Source organism: Pezoporus occidentalis, unplaced genomic scaffold (genome assembly GCF_034315485.1).
Source record: "Pezoporus occidentalis ecotype Australia unplaced genomic scaffold, CSIRO_AGI_Poc_V1 ctg68, whole genome shotgun sequence".
NCBI classification, from domain to species: Eukaryota; Metazoa; Chordata; class Aves; order Psittaciformes; family Psittacidae; genus Pezoporus; species Pezoporus occidentalis.
The window spans coordinates 96793-124716 of record NW_026916030.1 but is presented as its reverse complement, the minus strand read 5'-3'; the positions used below and the strand labels follow the sequence as shown (position 1 = coordinate 124716).

The 27924-nt window shown below is 38.6% G+C and overlaps 1 protein-coding gene across 8 annotated transcripts; it reads left to right on the top strand.

The window, feature by feature from the left end:
• Positions 1–146: 146 nt before the first annotated feature.
• On the top strand, positions 147–27924 carry CCDC180 (coiled-coil domain containing 180). 8 transcript variants are annotated; one of them, XM_062641449.1, is made up of 36 exons: positions 152–646; positions 1444–1526; positions 2085–2194; positions 2292–2420; positions 2581–2691; positions 3658–3753; positions 4020–4183; positions 4281–4400; positions 5059–5138; positions 5786–5874; positions 6429–6551; positions 7163–7336; positions 7864–7979; positions 8778–8904; positions 9105–9144; positions 9243–9469; positions 10058–10275; positions 10757–10932; positions 12014–12194; positions 12746–12892; positions 13166–13310; positions 13520–13636; positions 14046–14144; positions 14498–14611; positions 15272–15471; positions 16188–16249; positions 16738–16870; positions 17928–18002; positions 18921–18987; positions 19326–19476; positions 19899–20059; positions 20831–20968; positions 22007–22118; positions 22362–22467; positions 23945–24083; positions 27578–27924. In XM_062641449.1, exons 1-36 carry the CDS (start codon positions 540–542, stop codon positions 27632–27634), a joined length of 4494 nt encoding a protein of 1497 aa, XP_062497433.1. In that variant the 5' UTR covers positions 152–539; the 3' UTR covers positions 27635–27924. The 8 variants fall into 8 exon arrangements, with proteins under 8 accessions (XP_062497440.1, XP_062497433.1, XP_062497436.1 ...); XM_062641452.1 differs by lacking the exons at positions 1444–1526; positions 27578–27924 and adding exons at positions 1553–1719; positions 24519–25777 and having other exon boundaries at positions 154–646; XM_062641448.1 differs by lacking the exon at positions 27578–27924 and adding an exon at positions 24519–25777 and having other exon boundaries at positions 154–646.

The following is a 27924-nucleotide window of genomic DNA, read 5'->3' as shown; positions in this document are numbered from 1 at the left end:
CGCTCCGGCGCGGGCGCGGTGCTGGAGGGGGCGCGGAGCCCTAGTGCCGTGGTTGCCCGGGGTGGGGTGGGGCGGGACGTCCCGAGGCCCCGCCCTCCGCGCTGCTATGGCGACGAGGACGCCTCCGCTGCCGCGGCGCGGTGCCGGGGCGCCGCGCGGCGCGGCTGTTGCGCTGAGGGCTTGGCGGCGGCCGGGCCGCCTGGCCGCACAAGGGGCCTTGCTCTTCAGTCCAGGGCCCTCGGACACCGGGAGTCATCGCATACCTTTGGATCACCGGAACGCTCCGCCTGCAGCAGTTTCAGTGGAAGCCATGTAGTTGCCATGTAGTTTTGGCCTGAGTAAAGCCTTTAAACCCTTTGTCCCGCAGCTTCTAAACCTCATTTCTTCTGGAAACAGGCCTGGAAGTTGGCTGCGGGGCCTGCGTGCCAACGGTGGGAGGTGTGCGCCGCGTTCCAGGCAGGGAAGTTACTTAGTATGCTCTTTGGATGAAGTAAGGACTGGGCTAGGTTTCCTATGAAGAGAGGAAGGCTTGCTTAGGTATGGATTCAGAAATTCCTACTGATGCCAAGTTGCTACAGCGTTACCAGCAGCAGGGTGCTGAAAGAGCAGACTACAATGCGTCCACACAGGAGCCACCATTGTACAGGTAGAGAACAGGAGCGTAAAACCCCATTTATGTGTTGATGATTACAGGTATGGAGACTAAGATTTGAACTGGGACTTAGACATGCCTGAATTCTTGGTCACAGCACTAACAACTTGTAAAGGACTGTATAGTGCTGCCTGTTGCAGTGCTCATTAACATGCTAATTTTGCAGTGGCACACACATAGTATGGCTTTTCTTTTAAAAATAAATTGTAGGTCTTTTTTATTCAAAGGAATCCAAACCACACCTGGTTTGATATGTGGTTTTGAACTCTATTTTAGACTATGTTAATGGTTTACATGATGATGAAGTAATGATTATGTAATAAGCAAAAATTAGATCAGTGTGTCTATCCTTTTCACCCTAATCCTTCTGCTGAATAATGACACCTTTATCCTCACTTCCTCTGAGGAGAAACACAGTACCCCAGCTGATGGGAAGAGCAGTGGGCAGATAAAGGCTACTTCCACATTTCTCACTAGAATCTTACTAAACAGTTCATAGATCTTTATACCTTTTAAAGATAGCATGTATATCTTTGTAGTTTGCACGTCTAGCATTTATTGCTTTTGTGCCATCACACCAGTTTGGATCTTGTGATCAACATAGGCTAATTCTTCAGTTCATCTCAGAAGAAGGAACTTTGAATCTTTGAATCATATTTTTTGAAATTAGAACTATGCTCATGTTCACTTAAATGTTACATTTTGCCAATTACATTGAATATTATACCACTGCAAGTCCCTCCTCTTATGTATTTAGTACAAATCAAAGCTTTATTCTCTTTCTGTTTCAGAGAAGCTACAATATTTCAGAAGGCTTGCAGAAGTGTCAGTCTAAATGCAGCTGAGGAAGTCAGATCCCTTCCTCATTTTATCGGTAAAATATATTTCCTTTAATCATAGAATCATAGAATCATCCAAGTTGGAAAAGACCTTTAAGATCATCAAATCCAACCATTACCCCAGGACTGCCAAAACCACCACTAAGTCATGTCACTGAAGGAAATGTCAGATATTTAAATTTGCCTTCTTGGGAACCACCCTACATATAATCATTTCAGCTGAACAAGGTATGAAATCAAACTCAGAAATGACCTGACATCTTCATGTGGATCCTAGAACCACATCTAGCCTGGCCTTGAATGTCTCCTGGGATGGTGCAGTTGATCAATAATACCTGAACTTAGTTCATAGTTTCCATGCTTTTATCATTCTGAAAATGACAAATTAATAAAATCAAAGGATTTTTTAATATATGCTTTGCTATTTTTAATCTACATTTGCATAGATTTCCTTCTAGTGGAAAGCTGTCATGCACTGTAACAGCTACAGTAACTACAGAGCTCAGAGCATGGATTTAGGGATTCATTGTGCATGCATTACATTTTCTGCAGCAACAGTACCAAGCTACATCATCCTCATTTCTTCTTGGCAGTTCCTGAGGAAATGAGGAGTAATATCTTGGAACGCCTGTCAGAACACCGGCGAGGCCGCCATGATGAAGCACTAACCTCAATGTATCATGAGCTTACCTGCATTGCCAGGGTAAGACTGGGTTTTGTAATTCAGATAGTCTTTAAGTCCTATGCTAAAGTCAAGGCCTAATGCTGAAAAGATTGCACTGACTTCCTTACCTTTTTAGGAGATGGAGCCCTTTGTTTTGGAGCCTGGAAAATTCCTTCTGACAAAACTGATGGAATCCGATAGAAAAATTGAACATCTGTTTAAAAAGATTGAGTTTGCCACTACTCTGGAAGGTTTCTCAATTGAAGTAAGGCAGCTTATGCCATTGTCTCCTCCTCAATTCTTTGTACCTGGTCTGCATAACAACTTCTTATGTCTTGCTGTAGTTTTAAGAGATATATAAATGCCTTTTTTTTTTTTCCTGATAGTTCGTTTTCAGTGGAAGTGAAAATAAATCCTTCTTGCAGGGTTTGGAAGAACTGTGGAGTATCATCCACCAGGAATCCTTAACCAGAAGGAAGTGGATTAAGAAAATGGATGAATCCCTAAAAAAGGTTGAAAGAAGTCGAGCTGATCAAGTGAGCTGTGGTCTTCATAGCTGTTAATTCAGCATAAGATGGTTTTTTGCTTCCGGTGTTGGGTGTAGTGCAGAGAGTAGTTTGTTTCCACAGGAGCCAGACATCTGCCGGGGGTTCTGTTGCATAGGCAATTACCGTCTTTTCACCAGTAGATTCTCTCGTACCTACATAATCAGAAAATACGTCTTTACCAGTTACAAGGTGTTTGTTTCATTCACAATTACTTGTATTAAAGATGCAAGGGACATGTGAGCTGCTTTTATTTTTCTGCAGAGTTAGTTAGGTCAAACTGTAGTAGGTCTGAGGTTATTTTGTTGGGAGACACCTACTCTGCTGCTGGGCGCTGCCCAAGCTGGTTGGGGTTTGGTCAGGCTGGGTATCAGTAATAGATGTGCTATGCTTCTGCAGGCTTCAGCCTGACCTGTAAGTCACTTGAGATCACAGGAAATGTGAAGATAAATAAACAAACAAATAGTCCATAAGGAAGTCCTTGCTGCTTTGTCCTTGCAGGCAAACAAAAGCTGTCTGTTATACTCATGTCAGTTTGTCCTCTTTGTAATGAAGACACTGTAAATAGATCCAATAATTTTTCTATTTGATTAGTTATAAAAAATACCAGAGATGACCATGTTTGCTTAAATCCACCAAGCACTGGTGGATTCACTGCAGGTATTTGAAAGGAAGTTGGTTTAATTTTTAAATTCAAATTGCAGCCTGGCTGCAGAGCACTCACTCATCACAGCTATTGAAGAGAAATTGGTTGAGTAGTAACAAAATGGAATGTTTTAGTTACTATTTATATGAGTGATTTAAAAATGTCAGTATTTAAGATTTTAAGTATTTTAAGATTCTGTCTGATTTTATTGTAATGGAAAAAAATGGTTTGTTCATAGCATTGCTTAACTTTGGAAAGTGACGTTGAAGTTACACAGATTTTTTTTTGTTCTTTATTCTTTTATTGCACAGATAACAGCTGTGCTGAGGAAGTATACTGTGATACTGGAAAACATTTCCTTCTGCTTGTCGGCTGATGTTTACAGGCTGATAAACAATGAGGCCATGGTAAATCTTTCATCCTGAGAGGCTGGTTTACTTGTGAGAAGTAGCAATCAATATTCCCAGAGTGTCTTCTTTTCCAACTGAAATTCATTATTTCTACTTACCAATCCCTGCCTGTAGGAAAGCTTTTTATTTTGCAGGATATCCTTTATGATTTGTATCATTTGTATTTCCCACTCATTTTACACAGAACATGCTCTTCTTTTTCTTTTCTTTTTTTTTAATATTTTATGCTGCTTTTATTCCTGTTTTGAATTTTTACTGCACAGCTCATTAACAGAGCACTGTTGGCTAACCAGAGGGCAATTGCCAAGCTGTTCTGTAATCTAATGAAATCAGAGCTGAAGAAGGAATTATTCCATCGATTGAAATGGCAAGACAGAGTCAAGGACTGGAAGCTCATCCAAAAGAACTGTATCGTTCACAGTTTCAGGTCAGATATTTTACAGTTATGTTTTGACTTATGAATAAGACACATTGACAAGTGTCCCAAGCAGATACTTACTTCAGTGTATTCTTCAATCCTACAGAGAATTTATGGCAAATGAAGAAATACAGAATCCGCCATCTGTGAAAAAAGAAATGGAAAATATGATAACAGATCAGATTTTACTTGGTGAAAGGAGACTGGAGTTTTTGCAGCACCTGGGGTATGACAAAAGAGAACAGGAACAAAGGAAAATATAATTATTTCTAGAGTTGATGAAGGTTTTGATAGCAAAATGCAGTTTTCTCTGTTTCAGTGTGTGATTGTACAATGTAGCAGTAAGGCAGGGCCAGAACTTCATTTGTAAAGCTATGTTTAATGGAAAAAAAAGCACTCTTGGTTTTGAGTGCACCACTTACACTAAATGGGGGGGATCGAGGGCTAGAAATGCAGGCACATGAAAGTAAATATTCCTAACCTTTAAAACATGTTAGAAAGGGGCAGACAAGTACGGGTGGATTGTATAAACTGGTGATCTTGTCAAGGCATTATTGCTGGGAGGAAGTTTAATTTGCATAATAAATTAACAAAGAAGTCTTTATGGAACTCTAACACTGCTACATTTGCATGTCCATCCTGACCAGAAGATGGTTTGGGTGCAATGCATTACCATATTTTACATTTTTTCTTTTACAATGTACGTAGCAGCAAGATAGATTACAGTTAGTTCCCTGTTGGTGAGCAGTGGTCTTGGTGAACAGCAGTGATTTTATTTTCATTGTGTCCCTTAAGATATCCCATATAATCCCATAATTGTATCCCTTAAGAGCCAACCGGATTCTATTTTTAAGATATCTGACTCTTGTTTCATATTTCAATAGTGACTTGTTGCCTCCAACACACACAAAAGCTGAGATAAGTGAGTGGTACAGATCTTTGGTGAATTTAAACAAAAGTATAGGTAAGTTGAGAAATCACAAAACCAGTCTGTAATTCAAGCAATTCCAGGCAACACTGAGCCAGACAGTTGCTTTGAAGTATTTGTTTGCTATGTTTGTTCCATGGGTTTCCATATATCTTCTAAGTTGCTTTGAGCTGGCAATAGTACCCAAATAAACTGTCCATTGCCTTGCATCCCTTTTGCCAGAACATTTTTTCATGGTGATATGCAGCAGGAACTGACTTGGTTAGAATTAATCTGGGGGAAATAGAAGGTTAATCTTAATGCAGATCAGTTCTCAATAATACAAAAATACTCCTCTTGGAGAATGAGAGGGGAAGCATTTGGAGTCCTTCCTTCCTCCGAGTCCTATAGTGTGCTTGCTTTCTGTGTGTCTACATTCTCCTGAACACATCCTGTCTTAATGTTTGTAGCCTCTATAGCACCAAAGAAGTTGCTAGTGATTGTAAATAACTCACTACCTTTAAACATAATAATGAAAAGATTTGTATTAAAACACCTTCTTGGTTGATAGTATTACATACGTGTGAAGACACTACCGGGATATGTTACCTGTGCTGAGACTCAGCAGAGGCCCTCATTTCACACTGCATTGTGAAATACAGAATGCTTTACACTGTTCTTCCCTGTTATTCCATGTCCTTAAGATACCTACAACGTGCAGTATATGAGGAAAATACGTATCCAGTACGAGAGAGTCCAGCAGACGTGTTTGGCAGCCATGCAGCTGCACAAGGTATCAGGTATCAGCTTTGCAAGTTTTTGGAAGGATTGCTAGTAACAGTGTACAACAGGTTGTTACATTAATACATGTTTGAGTATCCACCAAACATGAGTTAACAAGTGAAATTACTTTTTTAACCTGTCTTATGTTAGAAAAGTTACTGTCCATTTTGTTTCACAGTATCATATGGTATTTGTACTTGAGATGTGTAAAAGCAGTAAAAAACGCCAGCAGTGAAAGGAGTACTGTGCCACGTTTAGGTGGAGGACCCAGGGTCACAACCCTCAGTCATTGTGCTGAATCTCTCTTTTCTTGGGAAAGAAATTCCACCTCTCTGCCTTAATTTCTACCTTTGGGTCCAAATGGAATTGTACTGTTTACTAACAGAATGTGAGATTCGGGGTGGGGGGGTGGTGGTGGTGGTGGTGGAATGGGGTGTGTGCTGAATCTTTTTCTATTTATTCACAAGAAAAGAAGAAACACCAAGTTTATCCATACTCTCTAAAAGCCACACAGTGTTTGTTACATTATGTGTATGTCAATAACTTAGCATTCTTTTTCTTTAGAATAACTTGTTGAGTCTAAATATTTGCACAAAAGAAGAGGCTGAAGAAACTGTGAATTGTGACTTTCTTCAGTTGACTGAGAAACTAGAAAATCGCTTTGAAGAAGAGCTGGAGCATATGGATGTATGCTTATTACATTTGGTTTTCTTACTCTCTGTTCTCCCTGCGCTACTGCCTGAAATGCTACATGCATCTTGGGCTGCTGCTGTCATATCAGAGGTCTAGAATGTGACTCAACACCTGCCCCACAAATAAAAACAGTTTGGTATGATTCAAGGAGAAGAGTTCCTAATTGTTTGGTTTATAATAGGTTATCACGGATTAATTAGATATAGCACATCCTGCCTGGAGGCAGGGAATAGGTATAAGTGATATCCCAAATTTCTTTCAATCCTATCTTTTATGATTCCATACATGGAAATGGCTGGGCAGTTGTACCTAAAATGATAGGTAGCCCAATACTTCAGGATATGTGCTGAACTTGGTGATTCCGTGCTTTACAGTACCAGAATAATAAATAGGAGTTTTAGTATCTCAGCTTCTAGAACAAAAGTCCACATTCTTCCTTGGTTTACTTGGACTATTTTTTCCTCTCCAAATAGAAAAGGCCATGTTGAATATTGATAGCACACTGCCAGGTAGCTGCCTAACATGTCATATGTCCCCTTACTCATTCATTTCACCTTCCAGCAACAGTTTAGTAGTAACTGATTCACTTTAATGTCTTTCTTTAGAGAGACTTTGAGGAGCTGGCTAAACAGCATGACCAGAATTGTGAAGACTTGTACAACTATTTTCAGGAGGCCATGGGTCTCTGGGATGTTCATCAGCTCAAACTGTCTCAGCGGGAAGATCAACTTCAGAAGAAATTAGATGAATGCAGAGGGGAACACGATAACTTAACTCAGGTATAAACATAAACCCAAGGATGCAGTATGATGTAAAGAGAGGACTTCTTAATGCAGAGAACCCTCTGGAATTCAAAATACCTGCTATAAAATTTACAACATTATCTTTGACGTAATACTGGAATTTCTACAGAGTAGTTTCATTGAGTTAGGTAAACTTTTTGCTGCTTGATTCACACTTAATGTACAGTCATGCTTTATTCTTGACATGGCAAAGGTGATAAAGATTATATTTTATATATTGAGTGGCTACAAGTTTCTGTTACTCATAAGATCTTGTACAGTTGTAGGGTCTTGTTTGTGTGTCAGATTCTTGAATTATGGGTATAACATGCAACTTGGGGTGGAAATGCCAGAGGTGTTCATTATCTATGAAAGATCTTCAGAGAATATGAGTTTTTCTAAGGTAGCTTCCCTTCTTGGTGTAGAATATATGTACCTAATTAAATTATTTGAATCCTAAATAGTGATGAAACATTTTAGTAATTACAAATAATTTTTACTGGCTTCTTCTTATGTGGCCCTAGATGCTGGAAGCTAATCTGGATATAATTTTGGATAAAATGAGAAGAGAAAGCTCCAAAGAAAATCTGAAGAAATATTTGGAGAATGCATTTTCTTCTTTAGATGACATCAAAGCTAGGTATGAGTTTTGTAGGTGAAAACTTAAAAAGTAAAGCACGTTTAAATGTTGCTTGTGTTACTTAGGTCTTGCTTATGCTGTAGTGTGAAAGTGTGAAAGGCACTGCTTGCTACTTCATCTAAGAATGTAAAATAAAATCATTTCTATACTGAATGAAGTTAAGGCAAAATATACCCACATATTAGAAGGGAGACTGATAGAAGATTTAAGGTATACCAGACCAGTATTATTATACTGGTGGTATAATGTGGTAACATGTCATCCATGCCAGAGGGCTGATTGTTTATTCAGAAGACAAAAGTAGGGTTTCAGATTCTTTAATCACATACATCAAAAGGAAGTCAGTGCCCTCACCTGTGCTCACAGATTTGATCCCTTTCAAAGTCACAAGGACTAGAAGTCACTTTAAAAATCACGTCAAAACAGCATATGCCTCTCTCCTTGCTGAAGATCTTAGCCTAAGGTTTGAGAATTAAATAACCAGAGAGGAAGTAGTTATGTTTTCACATCCAGAAGGTGTTTTGTATCTGTTAGATCGGAGACATATTAGCTCTCACATGCACACACCTACCCTGCACCCATGTTTAGAGCTGTTGGTTCAATGCTCCTTTTATTCTTTGGGAAAATTTTAAAACCCCAAGGTAATGTACCTTTTTAGGTGAGTGGAAATAATGATAGAGTACAATGTTTAGCCTAAAGGTTTCATGAGATTGGTCGAAAAGTTAGACATTATAGCCGTATTTCATTTTATTTCTATACATACTCAAGTCTATTAAACAGTGACCTTAAATTTGACAGGTATGAGACCTTCAACCAAGTTCTAATGGATAAAATAATGGCTTACCCAGAAGCTATTTTTCAGGAATTGATTTCTTATAGTTTATCCATCAGCCAATATTTTAATGTGAAAGAAATCTTCAAACAGGTATAAAGAAAACAAACTTCTTCTGGTTTAAAATCTTACTGGTGTATGAATTTTTCACTTTGGGGAAAATTTACATGAGCTTTAAAATTTAGATTATAGAAACTGAAGCATTTTTTGGCCGTAGGACTGAGGTGGGTTTGGGTTAAACAATTCTTTTTTTTTAAATTGTGTGTGGGTTTTTGTTGTTGTTTTGCTTTTAGAACTTGCAAGGAAAGACGGACTCAGCACTGCAAGATGAAGGTAATACCTCAATGGTGCAAACAGGTAATTTTGCTTGCTTGTTTTCAGTCTGTATTTCTTTGGACTGTGACCAGTAAAACTCTGCTTTAACTGGAAAGAACTAGTTAAGGCTTCAGAAGCTGAATGCCTGGTGGAGCAGCAAGCTGAGAGCAGTGTGCAAGAAAATGAAGGAGAGGAAAAGATATACAGTTGTCAACAGGAAAATGAAGAAACACACACAGCTGAGAATGAGATTTTTGCCCAGGAAACTGAAAAAAAAGAGAACAATGAAGATGAGGAGCATTTTCCTCATGAAAGTAAAGAAACTGAGCATGCAGAGCAAGAGGTAAGTTTTACACAGGTAAATGAACAAGAGGATAAACTGAAGGTGAAATAAGTCTTGCACAAAATAGTGATGAATAAGAAGTCTTTATTATTATTACTACTATTATTATTATTATTCTGGTGTAAGTCTAAATTCCTTAAAGTAGATTAGATTTAGTTTATTGTTTTAGTTTCTTTCTGGAGTATTAGGGCTTTAGATTCTTTTTATGGGCAAATGGAATGTATAAAACAGTTTACAATGCACTGCTTTTACCGTTGTAAAAAAACTTTTGCATTGATTTTTTTTGAAATATCTTTCTTTCTTTCTTTCATCTTAGTATTCTTAACCCAGGGTGACTGATTTAAGCTGTATTTGTACCTAATTATTAGTTTTTCAGGTGTTTAGTTATGTGAATTTATCACCATAACAAAATCATTTTAAAACTTCGGTGACTCTACCTAAGACACTTGCAAACATCTGTTCTCTGTACAAAGGTTGTCCAAATTGAGAATGTTATCCTTAATATCCTTAGAATTCTTACATTAGCTTGTTCACTGTTGATTCTATACCTTTAAAGGTAACAGATGATGATTTCCAGTTGTTTCCTAGGTTATGTTCAACAGCAGCAAGGCAGAAAGCTCTGAAATTGCCACTGAGGTTTTTTCCACTTCTAGTGGCAATTCTTACACGGTTCTTAGAGTTGAAGAGGCAGGAAAGACTGGCATCCCAGAGACTTATTTTACAAAATACGAACAAAAAGAATCACTTCCTGTGTACCTGAAATACATACTTATTGAAGAAACAGTGTTTGTAGAGCTGAAAAAACGGTTAGTAGAAAACAGTTTTCTGTTCGTTCTTTACCTTTAGGTAATAGACAAATTTCACCTGTTCGGGAGAGACATTGGATTAAAGATGCAAAAATAATCTAAGGATTTTGATGTTATTCCTCTTCTTAAATTGATAAAAATAAGAGAAAATTTGTATATTGCTTTTCATCCATGACTCTCAAAAGTACCACATCAGCATTTACCTTTTACAGACCATTCATATTTTACAGAATGTTATTAGTGAGAAAACTTATTACAGAAAAGCAAGTAGTTTGCCCAAATTCCCTGCAGAGCCATGGAGGTAAAATGCTTGGTACTCAGTAGCATACAGCTAGCTCGAAAACTCTACCAGTATTGTGCAAATGGTAGTGAAAACACATCTCCCTATAGTCAGAATTTAAATTCTTAGAATTAATATATTTAATAAATTCTTATTTACTGCTTACTGTTTCTCACTGTAATATTTCTGTTTCAATCATAGTATTCGCCTCTGCTTTTTTGAACACTTGGAGAAATGGTTTGCAGAGTCCTTGTCCAACTCCTGTGTCTTTGTGGCTGCCAAGAAAGAGGAGCTGAATTCAGAACTTCAGCTGTGTCTTCACTTGCACCAGCAGAAGCAGGAGAACATAGAGACAAATATCTACAATGTTAGAGCTGGTATCCACTTGTTTTTACTCTGAGCATTCCATGTCTTTCTTTAGAGAGGAACATAAGTGGACCAAGATCTGTTTCGGCATCAGTTGACTCAGTAGTAGAGGACAAATAGGAAGCAGTTCAGTGCCTACTAATTCCTAGTATAATATGTTACTAATATTTTAAAAAAGCTGTTTCTTTCCTATAGCTCGTGCTGGTTCAGCTGCTATATTTTGCTTGGAAAACAGCCAGCAGTGTCTTGATCAATAGCTTGATTGTAAAAGGTGTAAGAAATGAACATTCAGTTTCTATTGTCAATATCTGTGAGGCCTCATTCTCCTGGAAGTTATTTAGCAAGAGTTTGCAATGTACAAAAAATAATTTTCAGAGTATTGCGGAAAAAGAATCGGCAAATGTTGGGAGAGCCGGGGAGGGGCAGGGCTCAGCTCTGTGAACAGCACCGACAAGCTGCAGATTGGCCACTAACCACAGCTCTTTTCTGTATGAAAAGTGTCAAGTTTTTCTCGGGGAAAAAAAAAAAATAAAAATTTAAGACTGGCTTGGTGGCCCTGAACATCTAGACTGGAAACTTCTTTTTTGGGAGAACAGGCAAATAATTTGTCAATGCCACTTTTTCCTGCAAAGAGGATAGCTGCCTTTCTGGCAGTTTTCTTGAGAGTGATTGGGTTTGATTTACCTGCCCATCAGTCCACAATGGAGACCAAAAAGGTTTTTGTTTGGGTTTTTGTTTTTTTTTTTTCCTCCACAAAAATATAGAGAGGTATATTTTTCATTAAAAAGAAAATCCTTTACTTTGGTTGCAAGACTGAGAACAGAGATAATGTAAGGACTGACCAAAACTAAAAGAAAGAAGAGCAAAGACATTTGTGATTTGAATGGATTATGAACTGCCAGGGATACATGTCAAAGTCATGAGTAAAATCGAGGAAACAGAATTGGGTGTATTTTATTTGTACCTTTTAGCCACTCTGAGATCTGTCTCAGTCTATTCACAGCTGCTTCTGCTAATAGGTTGGCTGATGGTTGTGATGGTCACAGTAAACATGGAATAATGACCGTATTATAACATTTCTTTTCTTGTCAGTGGAACTGTTGCTTCACAAAGAGCGTCTGGAATGTCACTGCAGAGGGGTGGGGGAGGCTCTGGAAAAGGAGAGAGCTGAATTTCTTGGATTTTGTGAGCAGCAAGATAGTATCTGCAAAAACTTAGAATCACATCTCCGTGATATGGAGTCCGTTTTCCTCAGTGCTCCTATGACTGAAAAGTAAGTGTGCCACAGGTGTTGCTGGTGTGAATTTCCATAGTTAAGTACTCCTCATTGCTGTCTGCACCATTCCTGGTTTGTGCTCTGAGGCTGTTTTGCATGTTATTACTCTGCCTCTGCAGTGAAAATTGCTTTATGAAATGCAAAAAAAAAAAAAAAAAAGGAAAATTTTTCTTTCCTTTCTCTCTCCCTGAAGAAATTAAACCCAGAACTGAATGGATGGCAACTATTCTCATGCACTTTCAAAGTCCTGGCAGTCTTAAAGTAGAAAAGATGTTTCATCTGTTTATATTTTATCTGGTTTATTGAACCTGCACAGTAATATGAATTGACTAATTGGTTTTGAAGGATACTTTTCAACAGCACCAACTGCTTGCCAATCTCTTCAACATGTCCATCCAGACAGTCACAATTCAGTGAGTTGCTTTCAGAATACTAAAACACTCTGGAGTTCTGAGATTTGTTCATGTCTCTATAGCCAGCAGCCTCTGAATCATGATGTGTGTTCCTCATTCTATATGTTTTCCCTGTCTTGTATTGTTTGCTATTAGGTTCGTTTCTTTCAGCAGCAATCTGCACTCAGAGCTACATAATCATCTGGAAATGATCCAGGTTTCCCTGAGGAGTTACCGGAACTATCTAGAGGAAGCTTTTGGAAAATTAAGAAACTCAAATGTGGATTTTCTTAAGACTTGCAGGTATAGAGATTTCATTACTGTTGTTTATAAATAGTTACTATTTCTAGGCATCTGTGTTTGTTGCATAAGGCAGAACAGCAAGATTCAAGTTTATTTTGTTATTCGTCTAGTTTACTATTTAAAAAAGCAAATGTATTTTGGTAAGCCACTATTATTATACTGTTTTCATTACATTTGTGTTGATATCTATGTTTTAGGGCTACTTAGCTGAAATAGTCTTTGAGAAAAAGAAGACTGCTGGCCAATTGTTTTTACTTTGCTGGTTGTTTTCAGATTATTTTTGGAGGGAGGTAACTTTTCTCCTGAGGAGGTGAAGTCCTTCAGCAAGCGTCTTCAGGAGGAGAGTGAGCGTATTGATGCTTTCGAAGGTTTAATCAAGACAGATATGGAGAAAATGGAATCGAGCTGCCTGGAGCAGGTGTGCCGTTTCCTTCCTTCAAATGATACATTAGAGTGGCATATTTGATGTGATTTATAATCAGCTCACCCCTAGATTAGAACTGTAAGACTGTTATGCATGGCAATTCCGTGATGGAAAAATGTAAATAGAAATGCTGAGTTCTACTATCAAAGTTTTAAAAAGTGAAAATTAATTACTTTTGTCTCTTGTTTCTGGCATTCTTAAAGGCTACCGAACTCATCAACCAATCTGAAATGAAATTTTGTTATCTCTTTATGAGTAGAGTTTTTATGGAGAAGATCCAACAACTTTTGACAAATCTACGAGTGCGAATCAAGTCAGAGGTATAAACAGAAACATCAGAACTTTGTTTAAATGAATTATAATAATTTCCCTCATATTACATTGAAGACATTTTTGGCTGAATTCAGAGTGAACAAACATTAAGTGACTTTTTATATTAATTCAAAACCTGTTTTCTAGGTCATTATAACCTTAAAACTATGTTTTTACTGCTGCTGTAGCTATGCTAGAACACTATGTGATCTTGCAGCATGTTGAATATGTACATCTGAATAGACCAGCATTTTTGTGTGGTGTAGTAAAGAACATGAAGTGTTGCTTTTCTTCATTGTCTTCAGCTTCTCCTCTGAGTACCAGTGCTTGATTGTTTTTTACCAGTTAGTCTCAAAGTGGAGCCTCGAAAATCCCTTGAATGGGATTTTGCTTCACTAATATCTGCTTCTGTTTTAGGTAGCAGATTCCAATTTGCAGGCAGTGACATTAAACTCTTATCTGGAGAAGCTCCGTCAGAAGATAGATGCTTGTGCCCATCCTACTGCAGATACTGAAGTAAGTTCTAATCGGCATGAAATAGTATTTAATTTGACTTGGTTTTAATTTGATTCACTGTGCATGTTAGTATAATTTATAAACTAATATTTTTGAGGCAGGCTTATGTTTACACACGTTTGGGGGTGGGCAAAAAGTGTACATTACCACTGAATATTTACTCAGGAAGGTCCTGTACCTGTTTTCCTGTTTGCCAGGCATAAACCTCAGCCTCTATACAATCTCAGAGCTTCCATGTATGTGTAAATGAAATGGTGACAAAATCATATGATTTTGCATGCAAGAGTCAGCATATTTGGAAAGTCTGAAACAGCTAGCTTAGCAACTACCACCTGTAATATCATCTCTTTCAGGCCTTGACTTCAGAAGAGTTGTATGATTTTGCCAAAGTAGTGTTGAAAGAACTGAAAAAGAGGAGCCAGTATCTCGACTGCTTGCTAGTAAAAGCAATAAGCCTGCATGACAGTGTAAGATAGAATTTAAGTTCTATATTTTACTTAATATTGAGTGTTTTTTTATCTGTATGCTTCACAGGATTTTCAGAATCCATGCTTTGAATTTTCAAATGAGGGAAGATGCTGCATTATGGCAAGGTGTCCAAGACTTTGTAACATTAGATCAGCTTCTTTAAGAGGATGAGTAAATCAGTCACCACTGAGTTCACTAAATGCTAAAGATGTACAATTCTTCGCAATTATTTTCAAAATTTAGCACTATTCATAGATATGTATTTCACGGGTTTCTTTAAATAAATGAAAAAAATAAAAAAAATCTGTCCTGAAGAGATCTTTTTATGAAGTGGTCTGTTGGGTTTTTTTTTGCTTTGGTTAGGTTTTAACATCCTTGTCTGGAAAGTATGTAATGTGTAGTCTATACAGGATCATTGTTCTAAGGATATATACTTAAATACTGCTTATGATAATTGTGAGAATCTGCTCTTAGCTACTTATAAGTGTCTGAGAGTTGCATAGCTCTAACAACTTTACTACTGGGACTATAAAAATCTTTCTTTCAGCCTGTGAAGCAAAACAGTGTGTTTGGAAGTTCTGCTTTAGTAATCAGTAACTACATGTAATGCTTTCACTGCCTAGTACAGTCAACAGGGTTTCATTTTCCTCATATTTCAGGAAGACTTTAGCCCTCCTGCAGCAGATGTTACATTACAAGGTCCAATTGCTGTTGCCACTCGAACAGGGTATCTCAGAGATGAGAACAAAGTGATGGTGATGGGGCTGGATCCTGTCAAATTTCCTTTGTTAAATCCAAGCAGAATGGGAAAGCCTACAGTTGATGATTTAGCAATAAGTGTTATCAAAAATTTACTTGAGTAAGTACTTGTTTGCCTAAAGGTGTTTTTCTGTGCCTGTCTTTATATTTCCTTTGCTACATACACCTTCTCTCTTCATGAGGCTCACCATAACACTACAAGGGGTTTCCCTACAGTATTTCTAAAAATTGTATTCCAGAAGCATATAAAGGTTTTCCTGAATTCATATTTTGTAGTTTATGTTTATTTATAAAGAACTATTGAATATATAATTCCTAGTTAACACTACTACATAATTTCTGGTAGCTGAGACTGCTTTCTTTGTAAGAGCAAGATTTCTAATAGCCAAAAATACCCCATTGTGAGTAATGAGTAACATCTAGTTTATAGCACTGAGATAAATTTTAGGTATTAAATTTTTGTTTTCCAGAGCCTTATTTTTAATTAAGAGATAATTCCATGCTACATACTTGAAAGAACATACAAAGTGTGAACAGTATGACAGTGTGTGATTTGCAAATAAATATGTTAATACATTGTTGCTTGCAGAAATTATGAAATTCCAGCTCAACAATTAGTTAGTCCCATGAAAGTACTTATATGTACACTGTCAGCTGTAAAACTAATCCTATCTGCTAAATATTATCTCAGAAATTTAACTGCACTTAGAACATAGTGGGGATAGAGAACTTCCATAGTTCTCTATATGATATATAATTTAGTGTATAACATAAAATATGGTATTCAATAGCTCATTAGCTCTTTTTTTTTTTCAGAATTCAGCCATACAGAAGATCTTCGGGCCTAAATCAGGATCACTCACTTTCATCAGGAGCAGGTGTGTCAGAATTTCTTTTACATATTACATTAATCTAAATTGGGGTTCCTAGCATGTCACTGAGGTAACCCCTGCTGAAGTTTTCCATTTCCTCATCTCTCCTCTCCTGAGCTTGATTCCTCCAGCCGCTTCCAGAGATATACTCACTGTCTTCCACATTCCTAAGTTCCCATCAAAGCCAAGACTATGAACGTAGCCCTCTCATTTTCCTTATTCCCTACCTTAATGCTGTTTTAAGCCTCCTCCCATCTACCACATATTTTCTATGATGTTCCCACTCCCCAGTGCACAACCTTTATTGCTGTTTCCACTGCTAGGCTACTTCAGTTCTGTCTGCCAGGAATTATTGTTCCTGTAACTGTCCCCTTAACGTTGTAACAAAACAGTATAGAAATGAGAATGCAAACTATACAACCATAAAACAAACCAAAACAATCTTTAACTGACATTTATGCAATGTTCTTAATCTTTTCTTGTTAAATATAAAGCAATTCTTCCCACATCAAAGAAGAGTTCTTGCCTTAATGTATCTGATGAAGATCCTCGGAAATCTGCCTCTTGCAGCTCTGCAGCTCTGACTACCAGGAAGGCATCTCCTAGAAAACCGATACGAACAGGAAGGTAAGATCCCCTGAAAGGAGGAATTCCACTTATAATATTTGTATGCAGAAACGTCCACTGCCTATTATTTGAAAAATTGTTAATGCTTGTTTGTATTTGCCTTCTTTCCATCTTTTCCATCCCATTTGGGATTTCTTCCCTCTTTATGTCGTCATGATCAGCTCTGCATTCTTTTTTTTCAGGTTTTGGCTGGAAAAACGTTCTTCTTTTTATCCTGCTGTTTTGTTTTTTTGAAGTTGTTGAAATACAGACTAACCCCCTCTTAAATCAATATGGCTTAATTTTCAGGTCTGGTGTCTAAATAGTATGTCTTCAGCTTAGTCCATAGGTAAATGAAATGAGCTACTGTAATAGAATAGAACCACAGAATCATAGAATAGTTAGGGTTGGAAAGGACCTTAAGATCACCTAGTTCCAACCTCAGTATCATGGGTAGAGACATCTCACACTAAACCACGTCACCCAACACTCCATTTAACCTGGCCTTGAACACTGCCAGGGATGGAGCATTCACAACTTCCTTGCGCAACCCATTCCAGTGCCTCATCACCCTCATAGTAAAGAGCTTCTTCCTTATATCTAACCTAAACTTCCCTGCTTTAAGTTTGAACCCATTACTCCTTGTCCTATCACTACAGTCCCTAATGAAGAGTCCCTCCCCAACATCCTTGTAGACCCCTTTCAGATACTGGAAGCTGCTCTGAGGTCTCTACGCAGCTTCTCTTCTCCAGGCTGAACAGTCCCAGCTTTCTCAGCCTGTCTTCATATGGGAGGTGCTCCAGCCCCTATCATTCTCGTGGCCCCCTCTGGACTCATTCGAACAGTTCCATGTCCTTTTTATGTTGAAATGGAGCTACAGGAGAGTTTGAAGAGCCACTGAGGAGAGAATCCTTTTTTTCCATTAAAAGCTTATTTTCACATAACACTAGTTTTAGGGTTACATTTTCCTGAAGTTTTCTTCAGTTTCATGTCCATCATATGACTGACCTGCTCAAATAACCAGCCAGAGAAGGAAAATACTTGTGGATAGCTTCAAATTAATGTTTTACCTCCCTAGAATACAGAAGTACACCAGACCAGTTCTCAGTGACAAGGAATTCCAGATATTTGAAGAGAAGCCTCCAGAATCTGAGTAAGTTATGTATATTTTTCAGAAATAGAAGTCGATCTGCAAAAAACCCCCCTACCTATGTATTTATTTATAATTGTGAACTGTAGAGTTCACCACTGAATTTTGAGGTACTGAAGTGGGTTGAAGGGTTGAAGTGTTTACAGAACAGTTCCTTTTTGCAGCATAATAATAGTGAATCCATAGTCATCCATTTTATTCTATTTAATGCCTGGAATGGGTAGCCTCATTGGAGCTCATTTTGTACATTTACAAAGAATGGGCTGTAAAATGTAAAACAGTCTGTCTTTCAGTTATTTTCACCTCTAAGATGATTAATAAATATTATGCACTACATTCTTGTGCTCAGTATTATATTTATATGGATAATCAGGGAACAAACTGTTTAGAAGGTGATTTTTAAATGGTTCTATTCTCCTCTAAGAAAATTTAAATTTTTTATATGTAGAATTGAGATATTTCATATGCACTACACAAAACTATTAAAATTGATGCCTAAGGTGTTTAAGTGCTTGGGAATTTTATTCCACATCGTGCTTCAAAATACTTCCAGTAAACAGCTAGACCCACCTTCAGATATTTGTGGTTTATCTCAAATGGCTGAGCTCCTAAGGTGAGGTTTCAGCACAGGATGTTCCCATGGCTGCTTTGTTACATGGAGTATTTTCTGGTAAGTGTTTCCAATAGCTCCTCAGCTCTGATGCTTCTCTAGAGGATCTGCACTGACGGGGTGAAGGTTCTGGGGCATTCTGAACATTTGTTTGTGTATGCTCTGAAAACTGTATTAAAATAAACCAAAACAGTGTGTTAGAAAACCAGTCAATATTGCCTATGTGGTCACTTTACAGAGGGATTGTCTTTTACCTTTAGTGGGGTTTATCTATTTATTTATTGATTATTATTTATTTCATTTGTTTTCAGTACTTTTAAGAAGATTATTATGAATATTCTCTGGACAGGTAACAACAGCTTGCTCTGCCTTGCTGAGGTAAGAAAACCCAGTGGTGTTCAGTCACTTGTGCTTTCATAGGTCTTCTCCCTAAGATGTCTGCTGAATCATTTGGCTCTTTGCAATGTCTGGATGGCTGTCCAGAACGTCTTCTTTCAGTGCATTTAACTTTTAAATAATATTTGGCACAGTGTATTTCTAAACACAGTTTTCTTCATGAGCGTTAACTAAGCATTTCAGAATCAGAGGAAGAAAACTGGTCTCAAAGAAGAGGGTGGTTGATAGCCTTATGTATCCCTGTTTCTATTATATGCCTAGATGTGACTTGTTTGAATGTGTTATCAACGACTTTGCTGGTTTATCTTTACCTCCTGAAGGAATTTTACCAAAAAGGGAAGCCTCAAGTCACAAAAATCACGGTGCCTGAAGACCTGCCAGAGACATTTGAACATTGTGCAGAAGTGCTCAGACAGAAACTTTTGTCATACCAAAGTCAGACAGATGATTACTACAATTTCTGTCTTATAGGTAAATTCATTCAATAAAGACTTTTAGTTTCTTGTGTATGTTAATTTTTCAGTTACAAAAACTGCAAATTGCAGTGGTTGAGATTTATGTAGCTTTCTTAATCCATCACATTCAGTGGAAAAAGTCCAGTTGATTTTACTAGAAATTGGGCCAATATTCTCTTTTCTATACCATTAGCTACAGAAGGTGTGGCAGAAGGGCACTTGACTGAGTTGAAAGATCTGTACAAGGTCACATCTTTTAACAAGTGCATGTTCCTCAAAACACTGGACCTAGAAAAAGGAATGGCAGGAACAGAATCTCTGTCAGAGAAAATTCCAGGTTGTTTGACCCTTGCAGCATACATGGAACTTGGCTGAGTGGTTTTTCTCTGTGCAATTAAGACTTCTGTGTCACATAAATATCTTGTCTTTTCCAAAAAGAATTTCAGGATCAATTGAAGTTGTTTGAGAAGGAGCTCGCTTACGTCTCCCTGTTGGCGGTTGATAGCCTTTTCAAAGAACATGAGCAGAAGCTCAGCTATTCCACTGGTCAGGTTCGTCTCCTCTTCAATAAACAGCTGGAAGACTGGGAGAACCTGAAGGTATGTGTCATGGACATCCAGTAATGCTTCCAGTGGAAGCAATGCTAAGTGCATCATCATTATAAAAATATTGTTTTATTAATCTCACTGTTTGTTTAATGACTCACTGCTGAGCTGGCCACACATCTGGTTTCTGTGTTTGCAGTTAGCCTATGTAGTCCTACTGGAAGCTTTGGATTTCCCTTAACTCAGTCTCTTTTCTCACTGCTTCCAGCACAGGACTGGCTCTTTACAATCTTGTGCAGCTCTGCCTGTCATTTGACACTTAGATTGTAGACTCTTTAAGGGCTGCAAGATTGTGGTATGGCTACACAGCTCATACTGCATGGGCGCACTTGTGTGTAAGTACTATGGCATATGGATGGGTAATGAAATATCATTGATTAAGTTTTCAAAAGAGACCTATATTTGTCGAGTAATATCAGACCTGATAATAGAATCATAATGAAGATCACACAGGAAATGTTACAGAGCTGCATCCTGAGATTTAAATTCAGAAAAAAATACAAATATAAAAATATAAACCCATCCTGTTTACCAGTTGATGGGAGAGATTATTATTAGTTGAAAACAAACCCAAATGTGAGATCAAAGGCGTGCTGTTCTCCAGCAGACAAGCAATTTGGTATATACTGCGTTAGCCACAAAACACACGACATTTTCTTTGTCTTTCTGAATACCTTTATATAGAATGTGTGGGTTTACTTCTTCCTTATTATGACTCAATTGTGCATTCTTTACTGAAGGCACTTTTTATGTATTTACTTAAAGGCTGCACACAAGAATCAGTTACGTCCCTCCCTAGGACACCCAGGCAACTTGCTGCAGCTGGACTCTTTGTGTCAAGAGGAACTAAAAAGGCAAAAAGAACAAGCTGATGGTATTCATCTCAACATGCAGATGCTGCAGGTAATTGTATAGCCATTGCTCAGCATGAACTTAGATGTTGCATTTGGAAAGGAGAGTACACCTTGAATACATTTTTCCTTCCCATCAAAAGTAAATTGGAAAATGTTTTCAGTTTTAGGCAATCCAATTCATGTATCTTGTAACTTAAAAGTTATGCATTATAAGCATTAGATCAATATATACATAAATGCATATGCACGTGTACACATGCTTTATTGTGGAACTAACTGGTCTTTTTTATCGTTCATTGAACATACTGAGTAAGAGATGACTTAGATGTAAATGGTAAGAATAAAGATATATGTCTAAATTGGGAGCAAGAGTGACGTCCTCTGGTTAGTTATATTACTTGCAGACAACATATGGCTGGAAGGTTTTCTTCTGTATGCATTTCATTAGTGCAAATAATTGACATTTTTCTACACAAGAGTAAGAACTGGAATAAGAAGATATTTACAGGAGAGTTTTGGGAATCAAAACACTTTTTCTGCTCCATACTCTAACATTACTGAATATCAGTTCCTTGGCATGAATGCTTTTAGTTTAGGCTACTGACTTAAAATGCTATAGTGTCTGCAGAGTATATATGTATTTAATTCTGAAGTAATATCTCCTTCTCCTCTTAGCTCTGTGAACACACACAAAACCACACATTCCCTGTTTTAGAATAATGCCTTGGCAGAACATTTGCACCCAAAGTACCCAAATTCCAGCATGGCCTTTGCTTTGGGCAGAAGGATGCATTTACAAACAGCTGGTTTTAGCAGGTTTTAGGTTCTTAACCCAAATATACAACTAATGGGCACCTAACACAGAACTGTGTAGGTTTTTGTACTTTAGGTAATGAGGTAGTGTTAAGAACACTGCAGAGAGGCACTGTTAGACTCTTCTATGTGCAAACTTAGAGCCTTCTGTGTGTTATCTGCAGCTGCTGCAAAACATTAAGGTTGGATGCTTGTGTAGTTCCTTTGGAGATAAACTAAGAGGAGATCGAACTATCAGAGGAATTACTCTCACTTTTCTCCAATGTCACAACAGGACTGTGCTGCTGAGTGTGCTCAGAACTTTGTTTCTGCACTAGCTGCCTTCACTGAAAAGCTGCTTCTGGAATTAGATGAAAGTGTCACTGCTGATGATGTCCAAGTACCAAGTAAGTAAAGAAAAAATTTGTTGTATCAGGCTTCTGCTTCCTTCTCAAAGATTGCAACAGACTTCCCCTGGGAAGAGGAGGCTTTTATGTGCTATAGTACTTTAAATGGGTAGATTTGCATGATGAAACATGCAAAGCTATTTCTTGAAAGTGAAGACAACTAGCTGCATATATTGACTTCAAAACAATGGTATTACTGCTGTTGTTTTGTTGCTGCTGAGTATATCTCCTGTTATCTCCCAGAAATTGAAACACCAAGAGAGAAAACATCCACTCTAATGCACCGTAAACAAGCTGGATTTCCTCTAGAAATCTGTGAAGTTAAACAGATAACTGACCGTGGGAGCAGGTAACATCTGAAGCTGCTAAGTGCTGTTCTATGTAATTTTCTTCTCTAAAGTCATATCAGGCACTGTCCTCATAGTTTTTTTTCTGCACTTGTTGAAACTGCTGAATACTATGCTCATAACTAGTGATGTCATTTAACTAGTGAAGGTCAATTTAGGTAGGCAGTGATTTGAAAGAAGGAATAGCAATGGATCCAAATAAAAGTGAATTATGTATTGTATTGTAAAGCAATACAATTTCAATATTATTACTATCATAGAATGTTTTGGTTTGGAAGGGACCTTAAAGCTCATCCAGTTCCAATTCCCCGCCATAGGCTGGGATACCTCCCACTAGACCAGGTTGCTCCAAGTGCTGTCCAACCTGGCCTTGAACACTGCCAGAGATGGAGGATTCACAACCATCTTGCACACCCTGTGCCAGTGCCTCACCACTCTCACAGTAAAGAATTTCTTCCTTTTATCTAACCTAAATCTGCCCTTTTTCAGTTTGAACCCATCACCTCTTGTCCTATCACTACAGTCCCTGATAACGAGTCTCTCCTCAGCATCCTTGTAGACCCCTTCAGATACTGGAAGCTGCTCTGAGGTCTCCATGCAGCTTCTCTTCTCTAGGCTGAACAGCCCCAATGTTCTCAGCCTGTCTTCATATAGGAGGTGCTCCAGCCCCTGATTATCCTCATGGCCTCCTCTGGACTTGCTCCGACAGCTCCACGTCCTTCTTATGTTGAGGACATCAGAGCTGCATACAGTGCTGCAAGTGGGGTACCACAAGAGCAGAGTAGAGGGAAAGGATCACCTCCTTCGACCTGCTAGTCATGCTCATCTTGATGCAGTTCAGCACACAGGTCTTTTCTGTGCTCACGTGCATACTGAAGCAGTTCATGTTCAGTTTCTCATCAGTCAACACCTCCAAGTCCTCCTCAGGCTGCTCTGAATCACTTCTCTGCCCAACCTGTAGCTGTGTCTGTGATTGTCCTGACCCAGGTATAGGACCTTGCACTTCGCTTTGTTGAACTTCATGAGGTTCACATGGGCTATGCCTCAAACATGTCCAGGTCTCTCTGGATCCTGTCCCTTCCCTCCAGTGTATCAACTGAACCACACAGCTTGGTGTCGTCAGCAGACTTGCTGAAGACACCTCAATCCCACTGTCCGTGTCACTGACAAAGATGTTGAGCAGGACCAGTCCCAAACCCAACCCCTCTGCTAGCCACTGTTTATCAATTCAGCACTTTCAGATCTATGAACATACTGTGTATTTGCACTCAGATGAATTGTATTTACTTTGCAGAGACCCTGGAGTTCTAAAAGAAAAGGTGCTTGTACTAAATAAGGTAGTTTTTAGGATAAACCTTTTGTGGAGATTAAAAAAATAATCTTTTGCACTTTAAATACAAGTAACATGAATTAGTATAATCTGCTCTCTTTTCTAACTTGTTCTCTCTCATAAGTGTTTGCTTCTTTTGGTTTTTAAAGGACATGGCCAGGAATACCCATGACTACTCTTGCAGACAATGCAGATTATGTTCTTTGCAGGGAAACTGCATCAGTTACAACAGCTAAGACTACACTGGGCCATGTAGCAGCAGTAGAAGCAAGAGATACTGTATATAAGGTTGGTCTGTGGGAAGGGACTGTGACTTAGGAAGTTTGGGCAAGAGCCGGAGCATGTTCTTTGTTTGAGATGCATGCGTTGCTCTCTGTTCTCTAGAGAAGGCTGCTTTTTAATCCTAGGGGATAACAGAAGTGAGGTGAAGATCTTGCATACGTGAATATTTAAACTGCTGATCTTGATTGAAGATATCAGCAATTTAAATATTCCTTATAATTGCTGATATTGCTAATAATTTAGTTTCAGAAGTCTTTAAAGGGGACACGCAAGGAAAGCAGTGAATAATTCATTGTTCATGTAGTTCTACTGCCAAAGGCAGAAAACAGGTGGCCTTTATGCAGTCTTCTGACACAGTGAATTGGGACATAGATTTAGGTAAAATAAAATTATATTTCTTCACCATAAGGAAAATTTTGTCCTTTGTTGTTGTTCATACAGAAATACAAATGTAAACTTGAGCAGCAGTTTGCCCAGATCAAGGAAGAAAGTACAGCTCAGCTGCGGGCAATTCAGCATTGGGAAGACTGGTGGAAACGATCCATCCACAAGATAAAGCAACTCTATAGATGAGATCAGTCAAATCTTACTGATGTCCTTCTGGTCATTGTTGGTTGTAAACTGACAAGTTTGTACTAATGTCTGTAATGTTACAAGTTTAGTCCATCAGAATCTGTTTTCCTGTTGTGCTGAACCAGTGCAGTGGTGAAAGGAGCTATATCTTGCCTCTTGAAAGAAACAAATCTGACAAATGTGTTGTAAATGAAATGTAGACTCTGCACCTCTTCCCAGTCATATCTCAACCAGAGTAAAGTTAATTCATTGTGGGGCTAGCTGTAATTTGAGAATCTAAAAAGCTAGAAGCCCAAGCAGTGGATTTATACTGAAGTTCATATTCAAGTGTCAGGCAGGACTGAATTTGTCTGTGTCATGGAGGAGCCTGAGGTTATAATAGTGAAAGGCAGCCTCTTTAATAATGGAATCCAGCAAGAAAACATTTTCTTCAGCACGGGTGAAGCCTTTCCCATGAGTATCCTCTCTTTCTTCACCTCCTTAATGACACAGCTCACTGCTTGAGTTTTAAAAATCTGAAATACAGGTTTAGAAATTTTAAATAGTTGAAAAATATTTTCCATGCAATGGTCTACAAGTGAGGTATTTACCTGCAACCTGGAATGCTTCCCAAAGCAGTGCTTGAAGATAAAGCACTGCTTTGTTCTAGGAGGTCAAGCAAGTTTATTTAGGAGTAACAAAGCTACCTTCAACCACATCACTTTTAGAAAACTCTCTGAACAAATTCGAGGAGCTTGAGTAACTACTAAAAATGCTTTAGCTGGTTTTTGTGTTTACTGAGACTTTGTCATTAACTGCAACCACATCTCTTTTGTGTTTGTTTGCATTCGTTGTGAACCCCGGAGTTGTAAATCAGTTGAGGACAAATATGGAAAATGTCAGTGAGATGGCTTTAGATGCAAGGAGACATTCTGAATGCATCTGGCTCTTGTGTTCTTCCAGATTTGTAACACAGAAAATGAAGCAAGGGGGGAATGCATCAGCTGTGCTCCTAATGATGCAGTATTTCAAAATGTGTCTATTACATTTCCTGAGGGATTAGATATTTATTCTGTACAGACACCTGGAAGTAAACTATGCTTATTAAAATAGCTGAAACTACATTAAAATAACCAGAATGCCAATGTTTTTTGTGTGTGTGTTAATTTTACTATTGAATTTGAGGGTAACTTTAATTCTCCTTTCTGCTATCTGTTCATTATCCACTGTCCTTCCCCATCACCCAAGTTCTGTGCTGTCAGTCTCTGTACACCATGGTGGTAAGTGCATGAGGATGGTCAGGTGCAGAAAACAAGACTCCCCAGCAGAGCGTCTGCAGAGTGGTTCTGTCTTACGCTTTCACTTATGTTTTGGGGGAAAATTCTGAGAGATGCTTATGAAATTGGAAATCTGGGAGGGGCTGCAAGCACCACAGAGACAGCATCAAATTGAGGCTTGAAGTTTTAGAAAAATAAATAGCCTGAAAATTGAGTAGAATTCCCTAAAGTCAAGTACAAGGTTTTATATGCAATAGAGCTGGCTAGGAGAGAAAATGTGTGGGTTAGATTTGGCCACAGGCTGAATATCATCACCAGTACTGCGTTCTTGCAAAGCAGGCAAAGCATACATTGGAATGTATGAACTGCACAGTATTTCAGTTTTGTGGGGTAATCCTGCTTAACTTAATACTGCTGAGGGGTCAGCAGGAGTATTTGGTTTGGTCTGGCAGCAGGTTTCATGAGAATGGACTGATTAGAGACAGTTCAAACAAAATTGAAACAGCAATAATCATGGGTCTTGAAGTTAACACTACAAAGAAGGACTGAAGAAGTTGTTGTGGTTGAGCTCATAGGACAGAAGAGAGAAGGAAAAGTTATATCTTTTGAATACGTAAAGGGAGTCTCTAGGTGCATGATCACTGTCATAAAAAGATACAGACCTGAACTGCTGCAAGCAAGATCCTGGTTGGAAATTAGGAAGCCTCCTGATGAGGAGGGCAGTCATTAGCACTGGTTGCCTGCCCACCCCATGTCTAGCCAGCTCACGAAGAATGGTTGAGCCTGTTGAATCCCCTCATGCACACTTTTCCCTTTCGCATGCACTGGAGGCATCAAGCACAATACGTGGCACTGCAAAATCCTGGCATCAGTAGCAGCTCTCATTACAGAATGAGCTGGGCAATTAGCTAAAACTGGCCAAAGCACAGAATGACAACTAGAGGGGCAAGGCTGGTTGCAAATCCTTCTATGTTTGTGGATCTGCCGGATTTTTAGGCAAGAATCTCAAACTGTTGATCATGAACCCATGAAAATCCATTATATATTTATATATATATAAAAAATATTATTTACTAAGTTGGATTTTGTGATGCTTCTTCGTGAAAACTGATTAGACAGGAGAGTGTGGAAGAAGCACCAAGGGGGGTTTCTGTATGGCATCATAAAGCAAATTAAAGAACTTTTTGCTACCTATCTTTTTATGGGGAAAGGAATTAAAGGGGGAAAATGGCCACTGACATTTCAGCTCCATTGGCACTGTTGCCTGCCTTGCGAAGGGGTCCCCAAAGTAGCAGCCTGTACCAGTTCCTCCCACTAACACCAGTGCTACTGACTGTCTATAAATAGGAGTTTGACAAATAGCTCTTTTATTTTTTTTACCCAGGCTCCAGCCACATGCTAGAAAGTGCTTTGCTCTAACTGGAAGCTGCCTTACAGTCTCCACAGCAGCAGCCTGGAAAGCTGCTCTGCAGAGCAGCACTTTACATACATACAGAGGATGCTGAGGAGGCAGAAGCGAGCTTGCACACATGGGAAACTTCTCGGCAGTGTTGTTGTTCTGTATTCCCTGAAGGTACTAACGAATGTAGCTTGTAAAAATGAATGTGCTTGTAACAAGCCCCTCTGGAGGCCAATTGCAAAGGCTTTGTGGTAGGGTTTTTTTTTCCACAGGGCCTGTGTTTCACACTGTGGGAACCTTTACTTCCCTGTGAACAGAAAAGGGATTAATTTGAGCTTTTAAGGTAAGCCAGCTAAGCTAGGTGGAGCTCATTGTTATGCCTGCTGAAACGTGAGTAATTTCTTTGATTTACAGAGAAATACCGCTACGCAATATGCATTATTATTGTTGTGTAATGTTTCTTTGCTTGTTTGGACCTCAGTTTACCGTTTTCCTACATGCACCTTTGGAGGGAGCTGTCTGTGGCAGTTACTCTTCTGTGAAAGATGAGTTTTTCAGCTGAAGTGATAACTGTGTTAGCTTTACATATGACCTGGCAGGATTGGTTTTGGTGAGTTTA